Below are 17,187 nucleotides of genomic sequence, written 5' to 3'. Positions count from 1 at the left end.
AACCAGTTACCTATGACCGCCTTCAGGTTGTGCACATAAATAACAGCGTTGTTGGACCCGGAGGCCATCAGATAGCTCAGCTCTGGCTGGCTGCCATGCTCATGATGCCAGCTAATGGTATTCACAAGCTTGTGATGCTGCTGGATGGTGCAGATCAGTTTCAAGTTGGGAATCTGAAATATTTCTATTGATCTGAAATAATAAACACATCAAGATATGAAAGATGGACAATAAATGTACAATTAACACAACCAGGTTTCTCCTTCACTCCCTCAGTCAAGGAAAGGTGAAGTGGCATAGGAAAACCCTATCACTCTCTTAGAACCAGGGACAAAAGGTTGTCTCTCAAACAAGTATTTCAGCTTTGAAAAAATGCCCAAACTCTCTGAAAAGTGTTTATCAGGCTCTTGTAATAGATGGTGCTGGAGAGAAGCTAAAAGGAGAATGGATGAACCAATGGCTGACTTAGGATGGTTACTCTAATAACACGGAAAGGGCTGGTGCGACCTATTATAAAAGAGGACGGATGCCGAGGCTTCATTTCAAACAATGAAGGGAAACTGAGGCAGTTCGGTGCAGGAGATGAGCATTTTACAAAGCATCAAACAGCCAAACACTGAGTAGGCAAACGCTCCTTGGAATGAAAATATCCAACTTACTTAGCAATTTTCAAAGATGCAGAGAGCTCCTAGATCATTCACAGACACAAGGATAAATCAGAATATCAAGAACAACCGGGCTTCCCCAGCTAACATTACAGATGGCATCAGACAGCTTGCAATCAAATATATGTGCAGTTACAAAGTGTGTGTGTGTGTGTGTGTGTGTGTGTGTGTGTGTGTGTTTTAAAGAAACAAACACATACCCGTCTTCATTGCCAAGAGCCATGATTTTGCCATCTGCTTTCCAGCTGATCTCTGTGTGTACAGGCAGTTTGTACTAGAAAGCAAAACAAACCAATCTTGACTAAAAACACTGTTCTTCTCTGCATAGCTTACAAACCAATGATGACAGCACTAGAGAAAAAAATCTCTAGAGTTTAAAAATCTAATTATACAATAGCCATTCTTGTAAATAATCTACATAATAACCAAAGGATTACTAAGAGCAAATGTCCTAATTATAATTTTTTAAAAAATATATATTTTATTGATTTTTTATAGAGAGGAAGGGAGAGAGAGAGCTAGAAACGTCGATGAGAGAGAAACATGGACGGCTGCCTCTTGCACACCCCCCACTGGGGATGTGCCCGCAACCAACGTACATGCCCTTGACCGGAATCGAACCCGGGACCTTTCAGTCTGCAGACCGACACTCTACCACTGAGCCAAACCGGTTTCAGCCTAATTATAATTTCTTAATCGGGACAAAAGGAGGCCAGTAAACACTAAATGTCTACAATGTCTAACCTTGTTTTGTGCCAGGTCTCTCTCACATCCATGTTTCTTGAGCTTCATTAAAATAATATCATGGTCTCCTTAACAAAAATCATACACCCTGCCCTTGCTTTCTTCCTATCCCTTTTGTTTCTTTTCATGTTGGTCCCCAAGGCTGCCTGGGCCCTCTTCTTCTCTCTCTAGACAACCTCATACATGCCCACAGCTGCTTTTTTCCCCCCCCTTCTTTTTAAATGATTTTTTTAGAGAGGGAGAGATAGAAACATTGATGAGAGAGGAACATCATCGATCCACTGCCTCCCACACGCCCCCTACTGGGCATCGAGCCCAAAACCCGCGCATGTGCCCTGATTGCAAAGCAAACCTGCGACCTCAACCACTGAGCCACACGGGCTGGGCACACACAGCTTTTTTAGCTACCATTCCTGTAAAGGGATGCTAAACTTCTATTTGCAGCCCAAACTCCCTGTATGAGCTTCTGATCCATACACTCAACTGCTACAAAACCCAAAGCTCACTGGGCACAGGAATCTGGTCTCTATAATCATTGTTGAATGCTATGTTAAGATAATATAGAGAAGACAGTGGAGGAATGAATCAATAAAAATAATTCAGTTTATGATTAAATGTTATTTCTATGCTAGCCATACAAGAATAATGAGCAACAATAAAAAAATGCTCATTTAAAAGAATAAGGAAATCTCAGCATTTACGATTTCACTTCAAAAGATAGTTCTGGCATACAGATAATACTGATAAGATATAAAGCAAATGTGATTAACTGTAGGAATCTGGGTCAAAGATAACGGAATTATTTTTGCAGCTTTTTAATAAATCTATTATTCCTTCATTAAAAAATTAAAAACAAATGACAATTCCATCTTGAGCAAAATACCCCGCAGCCACATGTGGATGCCGTTATCACCAAGTTATTTTTACCAAGGCCTGTCTGGAGGAACTGGCTGGCTGGAAAAGAATGCTCTATATCCAAGATCTGAAAGTTTACGATAAATCACCAATGCAACTGAGATAAAATATTTTGTTGTTGTTAAGTTCTTTGCATCATTCAAGGATAAAGAATTCTACAATATATGTTATAACTTATGAATTCACTGAGTTTTTAAAGAACATCTAAGAAGTCTTACCGAGCATAACGGATATCTCTAATAATGGCACTTATTGTGAAAGATGGAAAATCAAGATTCAGAGATCAAGAGAAGACTTTAAACCACAGGAACTTACTTTGATTGAATTGGTGTCCCTGATGAGTTTGTTGATGTCAAAAGCCTCTCCATTAAGCTTCCAGGGGTTATGTTGCAAGACAAGCCCCTCCCCTCCACAGCTGTATAAAGTGAGGGAGGGTCTGTCTCCTTCTCCTCCTATAGGAGACAAGAAAGCTTATCAGTTTTGCATTCCACCAGCCAAAGCACCACCATATCATACTATCCACTGTTCCAATACACTGTAATAAAGCCACCGTTCCATGTGTCTGAATCTAGTTGTTGGGAGTAAAAGTAACAACGGTATACTAATAACGCTACATTAATATCTATAATGTAACATATTTGTTTTAAACATTCTTCTGTCATTCAAAATGGTATGGGGTGCCAAAGCTGGAATCAGAAAACATGTTCTCAAAGTTTTTGAATTTTTATGTTTTCTTTCAGAAATAAGTACTCCACTCTTTGGGCATTTAAATATATGGAACTGCAGGACTTTCTATGAGTAATTATAAGGAGCAGATTTCCTTAGTGTTACAGCAATCCTCTTGTTGATTTTTAAGAAGCAAACAGCAGTTGTGATGGCTTTCTGTAAGGGCAGGTTTTACTCTCACCACTGTTCGAACTCTGCCTGGCACAAACCAAGGATCCAATAGACATGTGTTGAGTGAATGAATGAAAGATGATTGCAGTGCTGTTTGAGTGCTGATGATTTACACTATCCTCTCTATGTAATGCAGTTACTATGGAAATTTAGATGTTTCATTATAGAAAACCAAAGATTTTTGCTGAACACTCATTTTGAAAGATACTGCAAAGGACTATCACTTTAGGAACAAGAAAGAGAAAGACAAGGCTGAGAGGGACTAGAAGAGGAAAAGCATCCGAATACAATGAAAGGCAAAAAGAGATCCCTTGAGAAAGTCTCAGTTTGCTTTAGAGTTTAGGGAGGCTTATTATGGGTGAATGGTTTGACCCAGCACTCTGCCTTCAGAGACCCCTGGCTATCGATACATAGCAGCAGCATAAGCAGTCACTGCGCTAGAATATTTGGGACTCTCAAATATCCTAGGACTAAGCTGTAAGGAAGTTAAGCTGTAAGAAAGAGAATACTCTGCATTTGTAAGAAAATGGCTCAGACACTTACCAGCTGACAGGGAAGGTATTGGTGGCCCCCAGGCTAAACTGTACACAGTCTTCTTATGGTATGTGCTGGAGATCTGGGGAGGTCTAAGAGGAAGGGGGATTACAAACAGAAAGATTTACACTAAAAGGCATAGTGGCAATAACACACTTTTCCCCTGTAAAAGGCACTTATTATAAACTTTTTTGCTGATGTAAGAGAAAAACAATTTAATAGTACCCCTTTTCCAAATAGCTGATTTGTAAAGAAGCAAATACTTAAATGACATACCAGGTAATGAGATCTACTAACAAAATGAGTAAGTCTCAAATACACTTTAAACACAGAAAAAATGTTATCTCCCTCTCCCCATCCAATCTAACCTGCTCATCTGGTTGGTTTATAAACATTTTCCCCATCTCTCCCTCTGAGTTGTCCACTTTAAATGTCAAATATTTTAATATGACTGTAGTTATCCAGCAGTGTAAAGGCTACCACAATGAGAGACAGATAGGACTAGATAGAAAATGCAAACTGCTTAGCACAGAACTAAGCATGCACTATCACCATGCAAATGCTCCACCTCATATTCAAGTAAAAGACTAAATGTCATTTTAGGTTTACCCTGTCATTAATACCACATTCTTAAATAAGAGAAGATTTTAGATAGACTTTAAAGTTTTTTATTGTTTGTTTTTTAAGAAGCCTTGGTCTTAAAAGTGTTTCTTAAGGCTGCTGTGGTGGTGAATAATATGTGAGGTGGCAGTCAAAGGCAGTGTGGTTATTACCGTCAGTGCATATTGTATTCTTTCCTGGAACTTACGGCTGAACTAGCTGTTGACTTATTTACTTCCATGTGTCTGACATACATTGTTATCCTAGATAATAAACCAGAATTTATTTGGCTAAGAGAATAGCAGTTCTGGCTGAAGGCCCAAGAATAATTTGTCCACAGCAACATCCTTCCCCCTAATTCATACCTTTTCTAGTGTTATATTGTTTTATTTTCTTAGATGTTTCTTTGATATAGCTTTTTTGAGAATTAAAAATTGGGGGGTGGGGTGGGGGATTGGAACCCTGGCTGGCATTGTCCAGTGGTTAGAGCATCGGCCTGCACACCAGAGGGGGTCACAGGTTCAGAGGTGGATGTATAGGCTGGATTCCACAGGTTCGAGCTCCACCCCTAGTCAGGGTAAGTGTGGGAGGCAACCAATTGATGTGTCTCTCTCACATCCATGTTTCTTTCTTCTCTCTCTCTCTCCTGCCCTTATACTGCCCTCTATCCTTCCACTCTCTCTAAAAAATCAATGGAAAAAATATCCTCTCTCTTTGGGTGAGGAAAAAAAAGGAGAAAAATAGTTAACTACATGTAGATTATACATAAGTACTTAAATAATTGCAAAAAGGTTAACTCTGCAGTATAATCTCACTTGAAGCAAGTAATGTGCAACAGAGGTAGGCAAACTTATCTTACTAAGGGCCAGATAGTGAACATTTCAGGCTTTTTGAGCCATGCTATCTCTGTCACAGTTAGTCCACTCTGCTGTGGTACCATGAAAGCAGCCTCAGACAAGATATTAACAAATGAGGATGGCTGGGCTCTAATAAAACTTAATTTGTATATGGCTGGACATCAGTTCATATTATAGAACTACTGTTTAAAAAATCGAGGGAAAAGGAAATACTTTATACTCCCAAAGGTCATTATTGAAAATTATTTATTTAGTTATTTTTAAAAGAGTGAAAGGGAGAGGGGGAAAAAAGGAGAAACACTGATGTGAGAGACATCAATTGGTTGCCTCTAACACAGACCCCGATGGGGGGCCGAACCAGCAACCTGGGCATGTGTCCTGTGTGGGAATCACATAGGCGACCTTTTTGTGTACAGGATGATGCTCAACCAACTGAACCACACTGGCCAGGGCTGAGAAATACATTTTTAAAATTAAAGTTCGAGTTTTAAACCTCAGTCTCAGAGCTGGACTCTGTTTTCTCTTTAAATATAAAATAGTATATAGTAAAGATTCTTATTATAGTGGCAAATTATGGAAACTGTAATAAATAACAATCATTGAACAGTAAATCGGTCATATTCCTAATTAGGAAGAAGTTCAGAACCAGACTCTTAAAGATGTTCCCAGACCAATTTTGTTGCATGTCCAGGTTTCTGAACTCAAACATCATCACTGACATTTGGTCAATGGCCTAGACAAAGAATCATCTCTCTCTCTTACTTGTTAGAGTAGGTGTCATACAATCCCACTTTTCCGTCATCCGTTCCAAAAGCTAAGCAGCCTTCCTTGGTTGGGTGCCAGCACAGCTACAAAAAACACATGAGGAACGAGAGACTGTAATGGGAATTCTCAGATTATTCTTCAGGCGTTTAAATGGAAAACTTTCTTGCTCTTGGTGTCTTCTAATTTTATAAGTTCTCATTATTTAAAAGAGAAACAAATGTTACTTGTAATCTCACCCCAAAGCACTCCATTGCCAGTATTGAATTTTTTGGTGAATAATCTTACAACATATACAATTGAAAAAAGGGTTCAAACATATGAATGATGTACATGATACACTGTTGAGTGGGGATAAAAAAATGCCAGAACAATTTAGAAAATATGATTCTAATAATAATTAAAATTTTGAAAGACACATCACAAATTGTCAACAGTGGTTCAATGTATTATGGAAATGGGTGAATGGCGTGGAGAAACATTCCTTGCTTTTAGATTAAATGGCCACAACAGAGGTTTCACTTTGGAAAAAAACAAAAAAATTTATACATGCGGTTTTGTAATGTGCTTTGTGTTTTGTCATTTGCATTCTTCGTGAGTCATTACCATCTTTTCACATAAAATAAAGATCTGCATTGTCATTTCTAATAGTTTGATACCATCCCATGTGTTCATAATTAATAATTGTCTTCCATGAATTCACATCCAGGTTATTTCTAATTTTTTTTTTACTATTAGAAAACATGATGACTTGAACAAAGCTCTAACTTGAAATCCTAAATTTGGAGATGATTCCCAACAGAGTTCATTTAAACGAAAAGGTATCCTCTGAAAGAGAATTACTGACTTGAAAATAAGTTCATAGTAAGCTCAAAGAGAGCATCCGTACCGCTGTAACCTTGGACTTGACACCCTGCCAGAAATTCTTCACATCATAGTTGTTCTTTATGGAGATTGTATTCCATACACGGATCATGCCGTCTCCAACGCCTATGGCCAAACAGCCTGTGTCCACAGGAGAGAAAGCCAGACTGTAGGCAAAGCCACCAAGGGAAGGCAGTGTCCAGCAACACTCCAGGGTGGCCATGTCCCAGCATTTTACCTGAAAAGATGAAAGGTTAAGGCCTAAATATAAAAAAAGATCAGAGAAGCAGGAAAAGGAATCAACATTTCAAATAGGATGGGTTTAGAGAGTAAACAAGAATAGTGTAATTTAACTATTTTAATAGGATTCGGAAAAAGCATGTTTTAGAAAAAACACCCCCCCCCCCCAAAAAAATAATAAATTGTAGAGCTCAAAGGGATCTTAGCATACGTTTATTCCCAGAGATGTCAAGTGAATTCTGAGCCATACAATTAATAAGCCAGAACCAGGCCTGCCACTTACAAGGTCACTGGCCTTTCTACTCTATTGGATTAGCACATTGGTAATTTCCTCATTTGGCAAACTCTAAGCAATAAAGATGCTCTCAAGATACTGGAAAAATCAGTGTTATCTCAAAAAGCAAAATATCATACTGATGGAAAGAGCAGTGCTAAGTTTTGAATTGTAACTTGTGTAACAGAGGGACTTGGGAGAAAAAGTCTATCAACTGAGCCTACCTTAACTGCAAAAGAGTACGGCCACAGACTCTTAAAGCGAATTCTCCCTTAGAGAGAGTTCACCAAGAGCAGATGATTCTGCTACCTAACTACAGACAAGGATATAACAAAGCCAAAGCATGATGATCTTACATATCCTTCCTGGACCCATTAGCTCTTCATCACATCTTCTGTAACAAAAAGGCATCTTGGTGGTTCCCCCCCTTCACCCTACCTCTCTGCTGTTCATGTATTTAGTGCCAATCGGTAAGAGTAACTGAAATAGGAACTGGAGGTATGGGGGGTATGAATGGAACTGATGGCTGGTTTGAAAAAGCCCTCTAATCCCATCTAAGTCATAAACCACTGCGTTTCTGTGCTGAACACAGAAATAAACTGTCCTTACATCTCTGTCCATTGATGTGGAAAGCAGCAGCTGTTTGTCATCCTCAGTTTGCAGCGGACATAAATTAAACACAATTCTTGAATGATTTTGCCCTTCTGCTGAAGCACTAAAGAGGGTATATTTTCGCCTCCAAGACTGAGTGAGATCCCATAGCAGCAATTCACCTCTGCGAAGGAAGACAGACGTTAGTTATCTTTCACAAGCCATTTGAGAAGAAGAGATTCTGGACCAGAAGCGTGGCCCAGTTGCAAAATAATTTCTGTTCATTGTTCCTTTAAGTAGAGAAAACCTCTGAAGTATGCACAGAATATCTCTGGAAGCACACATGAAAACAAGGAATCAGTCCTATGGGGAGGAGAACCAAGTAGCTGGAGGAATCAGAGGTGGAAGGGTACTTTATCATAGCTTTCCTTCTTTCTGGGCCATGCAACTATACTGGACTGCTTTTTGAAAAGATTTTCCTAATAGCTTTAATTAGGAAATTCCACAATTTGCATAGCCCCACAGGCTTTAAGATAGAATATCTCATGAGTCAGTGAGGTTGGCAGGGGTAGGGCCATGGCTAATGTTTTGATGAGATTTCTATATGCTTTACCTGTATTATTTCATTTAAAAGCAGGGCCCTTTCTGTTAAATCCACTTATTATCTCAATCAACTAAAAGCTGATACTCAAATTTTGTTTAATGAATGGTTCTAATCATCCTAAGAGACAGGAGATACTATAACCTCCTCTTTTTATATATGAAGTAATTGAAGCTCAGAAAAGTGAAGGGTCTTACTCATGAATACATAGCAGGTAAGTCATGGACTGATTCTGAAATTCAATTCTGCCTGACTTCAGAGTCCATTCTTAACCACCAGGCTATACTTATTATATTTGATCTTTTCACAACTCTCTTCTTACACAACACAGATATCGATCCCATGATTTTTCCAATACAAATGGCCTATCATAATATAAGCCTCAGCCACTGCTTTTTCCATCTTCAAGTCTAGGAATTTCTGAGGCCAGGGAAGAAAACAAAACATGTCAAAGGGCATGACCAGGAAAATGACTGACCCAAAACAGCTGGATACCAGCTGTGTTGGCTGATCCTTGGGCCAATGGAGTGTCAACCAAAGGCGTTCCTTAATAGTTGGGTCCATACCTCCTCTTCTCTTCAGAAAGGGCAATTTCAAAGTCATCACACCTGCAGATTGAAAGAAGGTCCATGGGTGTATAAAGTCATCAGCAGCTCAACACAGTGGCCCCCTTTTATCTGCGGTTTCAGTAACCTATGGCCAACCATGGTCCAAAAATGTCAAAGGGAAAATTCCAGATATAACAATTCCTCTTTTAAATACCACTGTTCTGAATAGTGTGATGAAATCTTGTGCTGTTCTGCCCTGAACAAGAACCATCCCTTTGTCCAATGTATCCAGGATGTATATGCTTCCCACCCGTTGGTCACTTAGTAGGTGATCAGATAGACAACCGTGGTCTCAGTGCTTGTGTTCAGGTAATCCATTTTACTTAATAATGGCCTCAAAGTCATTCACATACTTATTACAGTATGTCATTATAATTGTTCTACTTAATTATTATTGTTTTAAATCTCTTACTGTGCCTAATGTACAAATTAAAAAACTTTTTTTTAATTTAAAAAATATATTTAATTGACTTTTTACAGAGAGGAAGAGAGAGGGATAGAGAGTTAGAAACACCGATGAGAGAGAATCATCCATCAGCTGCCTCTTGCACACCCCCTACTGGGGATGTGCCCACAACCAAGGTACATGCACTTCACCGGAATCGAACCTGGGACCTTTCAGTCCGCAGGCTGACGCTCTATCCACTGAGCCAAACCGGTTTCGGCTATAAATTAAGCTTTATCACAGGTATGTATGTACAGGGAAAAATGTTAAGTTTATATAGGGTTTGGTGCTGAGGTTTCAGGCATCTTGTGGAGCTCTTGGAACGTATTCCTCTCAGATAATAGGGAACTATTGTATAGTTTGTGGTTTAGAAGTTTGTTAGTTTGGTTACTTAGGATTCAGACCTCATTTTCTTCTGGTAACACTGTTATACAGTGTTAACAGTAGTCTAGCTAATTTTAAAAAATATATATATTTTATTGATTTTGTACAGAGAGGAAGGGAGAGAGATAGAGAGTTAGAAACATCGATGAGAGAGTCATCAATCAGCTGCTTCTTGCTCATCCTCTGCTGGGGATATGCCCGCAACCAAGGTACATGCCCTTGACCGGAATCGAACCCGGGACCCTTCAGTCCCCAAGCGGATGCTCTATCCATTGAGCCAAACCAGTCTCGGCTAGTCTAGCTAATTTAAGTCAAAGCTTTTACAGGCTGAGAAGGTGAGTTTCCGACTAGAACTAGGTTGGGAAGCAACTTTCTGCATAGAAAGGTACAGGAACTGCTTTTGACAGATGATATACTTCCAGTACAGCAAGGCAGAATAACAAAACTATGCCTCTCTTGGATCAATATAGGTTACATTGTGAAAGAAATGATCAAACATCAGTCTTACCTCGGCCTCGAGAGCAGCTCCAGATTCGAATGGTCTGATCTTTGCTTCCAGTGGCTAAGTAGCAGCCCTTTGTTACTGGAGTTTGTGCTACAACTTTCCCATTAGGAAGTTCAGGTTCTTCTAGGATAGAGACGGTAATTCTGTTACACAAAACAGGTACTTATCTCAAAGAAAAAATAGTTTGCAAGGATTCCAGGATCTTAGCTCTAGCTTCCTAGACCTGATCTGCAAAAATCATTTTATTTATTTATTTATTTAATATATTTTATTGATTTTAGAGAGGAAGGGAGCAGGAGAGAGACAGAAACATCAATGATGAGAATCATTGATTGGCTGTCTCTTGCATGCCCCCTACTGGGGATCAAGCCCACAACCAAGGCATGTGCCCTCGGCTGGAATCGAATCCGAGACCTTTCAGTTCGCAGACCAATGCTCTATCCATTGAGCCAAACCAGCTAGGGCAAAAGTCACATTTTAAATGTTATTCAATGATACAATTCTACACATTGTGTTCTTAAGCTTTAAAGAGTACAGAACCCTCCCTTAAATGCCGCTACCTGAATTTTCCTCTTGACTTATGGATAAACAGTCTTCACCAGGCACAGGACACCAGGCTATGGAGTGGATCTCATCATCATGGCCCCGAAGCCTGTGAATGACTTCTCCTTTCTTGCTGATGTCAATTATTACCACTATGCCATCCTTGTAGCTGAAAAACAAGTTAGAAAACATTTTGATTTCCAGTAAAATTTTGCCTTAGGAGTTACTGTCCATTTTTAAAAGTTAAGTGCAGTGGGGGTTGGGGAGAAGACAAGAAACAATTAACTTTGTCCTTTTTCTAAAGTGTTCATTCATGCTTCCTGATTTTTCAAATCCTTCTCCATGATCAATCTTGTAATAGAAATAGTGCGCATGTTACCTGGCATGTTAACTGGAGCAGGCTTAAGTTCTAAGTTCTTATAGGGACCCAGCAGTTCTTCTACTTATACTCAAATTGTTTTAATACACCCCAAAACTCATTCTTTATATCAGCAACCCTGCTTCCCAACTGGAAACTTAACAAAAGCTGCAGAACTCTTAATTCAAGATCTGGGTATTCCAAGGCTATTATTCAGTGAGTACAAGAGGCTGAGAAATTCTAACAGCTTTTTTTTTTTAAGTGGCAAAGTATTTAAAACACAAAGTATCTACCCCTCAGACTAAGAAAAAAACAATACCAACACAGTTGAAGTCCTCTGTATATCTCACCCAAACTCTGTCCCTCTCTTCCCCAGAGGGAAATTGCTATTTATGAATTTTGGGTTACATCATTCCTAGCCTTTCTTTGTTTACATTCCTAAATAAAATTCAGAATTATTATTTTAAAAAAATATATATTTTATTGATTTTTTACAGAGAGGAAGAGAGAAGGATAGAGTTAGAAACATCGATGAGAGAGAATCATCGATTGGCTGCCTCTTGCACACCCCCTACTGGGGATATGCCCGCAACCAAGGTACATGCCCTTGACTGGAATCAAACCTGGAACCTTTCAGTCTGCAGACTGACACTCTTCCACTGAGCCAAACCGGCTTTGGCTACAGAATTATTTTATATACTAGAGCCCTGATGCACAAATTTGTGCATGGGTGGGGTCCCCAGTCCTGAGGGACAGCTCCTGCATTATGCGTCTGCCCCCTAGTGGTCAGTATGCACCATTGCAACCGATCATGCAGTTGCTTAGGCTTTTTTTTTTTTTTTTAAACTTCATATAAATGATATGTAGTCTTTTTCTGCAGCTTGCTTCCTTCACTCATTCTATTCGTGAGTCAGTCATGTTGGCACATGTTACTGTTCCTGGCCAGCCATTTATACTATTGTGTAGTCCTCCATCATCTGAATATACCTCAACTTTTTTATTCCTTTTCCTTTTTTTTTTTTTTTAAATAAACCTTTATTGTTCATATTATTACAAAAGTTCATTTTTTTCCCCCTCTACCAAGTCCTTTTCCTTTTGAAGGGCTTACATTTTTAGCTATTACAAACAAAAAATGCTGCCATTAATGTTCTTATATACACCTGAGACAATTTCCAGTTTGACGCCTAGTAATGCAACTGTCAGGATGTAAGATATGCATATCTTTGCTTTACTAAGAAATGCAAAGCTGCTCTCCAAAGTGTGTGTACCTATTTGCATTTCCTAAAAAACAGACACTTCTACAAGGAAAAATACCAGTAACAGCTTTATTTACTTAGTTTTCTCCTTTTATAAAGTTTTCCTTCATTACAACTTTTTTTAAAAAATTAAATCATAGAATGTTAATCTTCAAAGACATGAACTTTGAAAACCACCAAGTTCTGTAACTAATAGTCAAGCGATTAAGCTCTCAAAAAATAATCACCATTTTGAAGGTCATTGGAAAAAAATCATTTTCATTCAATCCCGTGTCTGACTGTACCTGAAAGACTCCTCTCTTCTTGTGAATTCCAGCTCATCTTTCAAGATCAGTGTGGTTTCATTTTCTCTGACTCCTGCCTGCTACCCTTTCTGCCTTTCTGCTCCCTCTCTAGTACCCTCCTCTCCTCAACTGCACAGAGACTGCCTACCCACAGACCCCTTCCATTTTCACTATTATTCACTCCTTAAAAAAAACCCGTCTCCTTGTCCCCCCTCTCTCAGGGGTATTTACGCCATAAAACCTCAAACCTGGTTGAATTTAACCATCTCTTTTCTTAACCAGTGTAAATAGTTTAGTCATGACCATGATCCTTAGCTTGGCACTCAACAGGGACCACTGGTCCTACAATTTCCCCCGTTCATTTTCCTATTCTCTGAGATGACTGTTTTCATACGTTATTCCTGCATCCAGTACCATCCCACCATGAACTTGGCTCCATCTCCTGTCTGACTTATGCCTCACTGAGAAAACCAGAAGCCATCAGAAGGAAGCACCCTCTCCTTCCAACAGATCTACAAACCTACCCGCACTACTTCCATCGTCTCAGCTGCTCTTTCTACTTGTGACCAACACAGATAGAACAGTACTTACCCAATGGCTACTAAGTCTTCATGATGAAGTGAGCAAGTAAGGCAGAAAATTGTCCTGGGTTCTATGAAGAGGTACTGGCTGTCATTTCTGTTAAGCCAGTAACAAAACACCACTCCTTTCTCATCTCCAGATACTATTAAGTCCTTCACCCGAGGAGACCAATGCAATGCTGATATAGTATGCTTTAAAACAAAACATAAATATATTTGCTTCTCATTTGTCAGTGCTTAATTTTCACTTAGCTTTTAACCAGCATAATGAGGCACATTATAGGCACCTAATAAATACTATTAGTACCACTTGTGCAACAAGACTATACTAACCACATGGTAGAATTTAGGCTATTGAGGATCAAAGAACCATTTAAAATAATTTCTTTCATAGCTTAATGCAGAGTTCTTACTAAGATTAAGTTAACTGTTTTCCTTTCCTATATTCTCTCAAATGACAGGTAAATCAAGTTTCATTTACTGATATACAGTTCCTATCAGCAGTCTAACCAGACAGTAAATATTTTAGATTTTGTGGGCCACATTTTCTCTGATGCAACTCTTCAATTCTCATATGAATGTAGCATGCAAGCAGCCAATACTGTAGTTGTGAGCAATACTTAAATGAATGACTGGCTCTATTACAGTAAAATAATTTGCAAATGCAGGCAAGCAGTGTAGCTTGCTGACCTTCCAAAAATATTTCTTACAACACAGAACTTCTTTATTTAATTTATAAACACAATTCCAAAAGTTAACTTGCACAAATGAGCTAGCAAAACTATACTTGAAACAAAAGAACCCTTGGCATAGATACATAACAACAGTATGAGGAAGCAATTAAGCCATGGTACCTGATGGAGTGCATGTTCTGTCACAACTGCTTTTGTCTCTACATCCCAGATTTTCACAGTCCCATCATCAGAGCTGGTGGCACAAAGGTTGTATTGACCCGGATGATGAGAAAACGTGAAGCCAGAGACTCTTTCGGTGTGTCCCACCAGCTCTCCTATGACTTCAAGCAAAACCAGACTCCAGGTTAAAGTGCTACCTAAGCTTTCTGGCTGATTCATGCTGTTGTTAGATGAGTGGGATCTCCCTTATTCCGTGATATAATATAACAAAAATATCCGGGGACTCACAGTCAAAAACTCCAAGTGTGGGAACTGGCTCTGCCACGTGACTTTAGAAAAGTTCATTTTATTTCTTTGAGCTTCCATCCTCTCAACTGTAAAACGCTGTTGATATTCCCTGATGTGCCTAGTTCACAGGCTGAGAAGCAACCCAAATGGAGAACGGGACTCTTACTTAGATCTGGCCAGAGATTGTTTGGAGTCGACTATCTGGCATGCCATATCCCAAGGTATAATCAAGACCTAGTTTGGAGCCTAAAAGCCTCTGGCTCAATTCCTTCATCTTACAGAAATGAGTACCATCTATTTGTAAGATCTTGCTTTAGGGCCTGGAGCTGGAGGCAACCCCAACCCCAAGAAGGCTCCTAAGGGATCCACGTGCAATGGGTCGAGGAGGGAGGCCATGATGTTAAAAAATTCCTGGGTCTGGACAGAAATAACTTTTTTTTAAAAAATATATTTTATTGATTTTTTACAGAGAGGAAGGGAGAGAGATAGAGAGCTAGAAACTTCGATGAGAGAGAAACATCGTCCAGCTACCTCTTGCACATCCCCTACTGGGGATGTGCCCGCAACCAACGTACATGCCCTTGACCGGAATCGAACCTGGGACCTTTCAGTCCGCAGACCGACGCTCTATCACTGAACCAAACCGGTTTCGGCTGGACAGAGATAACTTTCAGGGTAAGCGAGCAGTCCCTCCCGAGAGCGCCGGGAGGTGGGACCGCTCGCCCACAGCGCAGCGTGTCTCACCATTGGAGATGGGGACGCGACTCAGGTTAGGGGTTGTGAGCAGACCCTTCTCCCCGCCTGGGCCTCAGTTTCTCCGTCCACAGAAGGGGGTGGCCGAAGACGCACACCCGGCGCCTCCAGAGAACACTAGAAGTGCAGGAAAGGCGGGGGCAGGGACAAGGGAGTTACCTCGAAACGGGGGCGTCCCAGCGATCGCGCCAGCGCCGGGGCCCACGCGGACGAGGAAGACGGAGGTCCGCGCCGCGAACCCGAAGAGGCCCCCGGGGACCGCATCGCTGCACCGGGCGCAGTACCAGTTGGGGGAGGGCGGCAGCGTGCGAGGCTCCTGGCCCATGACCGCGAGCCACAAGGGAAGCGGTAAGAGGAGCCACTGGGACGAACCGTTTGCAGCCCCACGCCGTAGCCGGGAAGGGGGCGGGGCCAACCCGGAGCCCCGCCCCCTCGTCCCGCTGCCGCTACGGCGAGCGCCGAGGCCCAGGCCGCACCGCGCTCCGGCTCCCGCCGCCGCCGCCGCCGCGGGGCTGGAGAAGGCGGGGCGGCGTTCCGGGCGCTCTGCCTCCCCACCTCGCCCGCCCGCCCGCCCGCCCGCGGCGGGGTCTGTCGCCGCCTGAGCCCAGCCCCGGGGTTAGGCTTTCTCGCTTCCTAACAGTCAAGGTACATAACTAACGGGTTAGACCGGTAGAGTCACCTCCCCGCACGGCCGGTTTAACGCCGCCCCATCTAGTAGTAGTTTTTGAACGTTTCGTGCCGGGACACTTGGCTAGCTCTGGAGATGCTTCTAAAGCAGAGATTTTCAACTGGTGTGCCGAGACCAGCAAGAATGTTTAAAACACGCAGTACCTGACTATTTTAGTCAGGGGCATTGACCTCTTTCCGATTGTAAATAAATAAATAAATAAATAAATAAATAAATAAAGGACAGCCAACACAATAGCGGCTCGGTATGACTGAATCAAAATTATGCCTTTTTTTTTTGTCAGATTGGCAAAAAATACATTTTTTTTGGCGTGCAACAGAATTTTAGTAATTAGCTTATGTGTACCATGAGATGAAAAGGTTGAAAAATAGCTATAAGGATATATCTAAAAAAATAAGTAGAAATTCCGATCAGAACTCAAAAAGGAAAGAGTTTGTGCTATTGGGTGGAAACCCAGGGAGAAGAATAGTAGAGTGACTCCATTGATCGAATGCCAACTCTGTGAAACTGTATGTGTGTGCCAAGTGCTGTGGAGGAAAAAGAATGGAAGTTTCCTTCCAACTCAAACAGGCTAAGGTGCTCACATTTCTGCACTACACTCCCCTGCTCCTGGATTGCTTGTTTGCATGGGGTATCTGGCACACCGAAACCCGAGATATCTTAATACAGAGAGGGTAAGGGTACTAACTTTGGAGGCATAAAGCCTTCGATTGACTACTGTTTTTTGTTTGTTTGTTTGTTTGTTTGTTTTTGACAGTTGTTATCTAAAGAGACTTTAGCTTATCCTAACTCTCTTTTTCATTTGAAGAAGGAAAATGATAATCTATGCCTTGTTGCATTGCCGTGAGGAATACTGAGATTTAGTGAAATGTCTGCAGGCCGTATACAGTAGCAAGTGCCCGGTGATAAGTAACTTTTTTTAAAAAAAATATATTTTATTGATTTTTCACAGAGAGGAAGGGAGAGAGATAGAGAGCCAGAAACGTCGAGAGAGAAACATTGACCAGCTGCCTCTTGCACACCCCCCACCTGGGATGTGCCCGCAACCAAGGTACATGCCCTTGACCGGAATCGAACACTGGGACCTTTCCGTCCG

At 40.9% G+C, this 17,187-nt stretch overlaps 1 protein-coding gene across 10 annotated transcripts in view; it reads right to left on the bottom strand.

Moving 5' to 3' along the window:
- The window catches only part of GEMIN5 (gem nuclear organelle associated protein 5), a 35,338-nt gene extending 19,513 nt beyond the window's left edge, over nucleotides 1-15,825 (bottom strand). For 5 of the 10 annotated variants that reach the window (XM_036423720.2, XM_036423718.2, XM_036423719.2 and 2 more), the window contains exons 1-13: nucleotides 15,563-15,825; nucleotides 14,363-14,523; nucleotides 13,519-13,700; nucleotides 11,047-11,198; nucleotides 10,490-10,609; nucleotides 9,023-9,152; nucleotides 7,962-8,127; nucleotides 6,864-7,076; nucleotides 5,975-6,060; nucleotides 3,765-3,847; nucleotides 2,640-2,776; nucleotides 866-939; nucleotides 11-192 (exon numbers count right to left, since the gene is read on the bottom strand). In XM_036423720.2, the coding sequence (XP_036279613.1) occupies nucleotides 11-192; nucleotides 866-939; nucleotides 2,640-2,776; nucleotides 3,765-3,847; nucleotides 5,975-6,060; nucleotides 6,864-7,076; nucleotides 7,962-8,127; nucleotides 9,023-9,152; nucleotides 10,490-10,609; nucleotides 11,047-11,198; nucleotides 13,519-13,700; nucleotides 14,363-14,523; nucleotides 15,563-15,728 (1,852 nt within the window). In that variant the 5' untranslated portion in view covers nucleotides 15,729-15,825. The remainder of the gene's footprint in view (nucleotides 1-10; nucleotides 193-865; nucleotides 940-2,639; nucleotides 2,777-3,764; nucleotides 3,848-5,974; nucleotides 6,061-6,863; nucleotides 7,077-7,961; nucleotides 8,128-9,022; nucleotides 9,153-10,489; nucleotides 10,610-11,046; nucleotides 11,199-13,518; nucleotides 13,701-14,362; nucleotides 14,524-15,562) is intronic. The other 5 variants (XR_006740698.1, XM_036423714.2, XM_036423715.2 and 2 more) reach the window with 3 other exon arrangements.
- Nucleotides 15,826-17,187: the final 1,362 nt, after the last annotated feature.

This window comes from Pipistrellus kuhlii, unplaced genomic scaffold, assembly GCF_014108245.1.
Source record: "Pipistrellus kuhlii isolate mPipKuh1 unplaced genomic scaffold, mPipKuh1.p scaffold_m20_p_8, whole genome shotgun sequence".
Lineage (NCBI taxonomy): Eukaryota > Metazoa > Chordata > Mammalia > Chiroptera > Vespertilionidae > Pipistrellus > Pipistrellus kuhlii.
The sequence above is the reverse complement of the archived record's forward strand: the minus strand, read 5'-3'. Positions and strand labels throughout refer to the sequence as shown.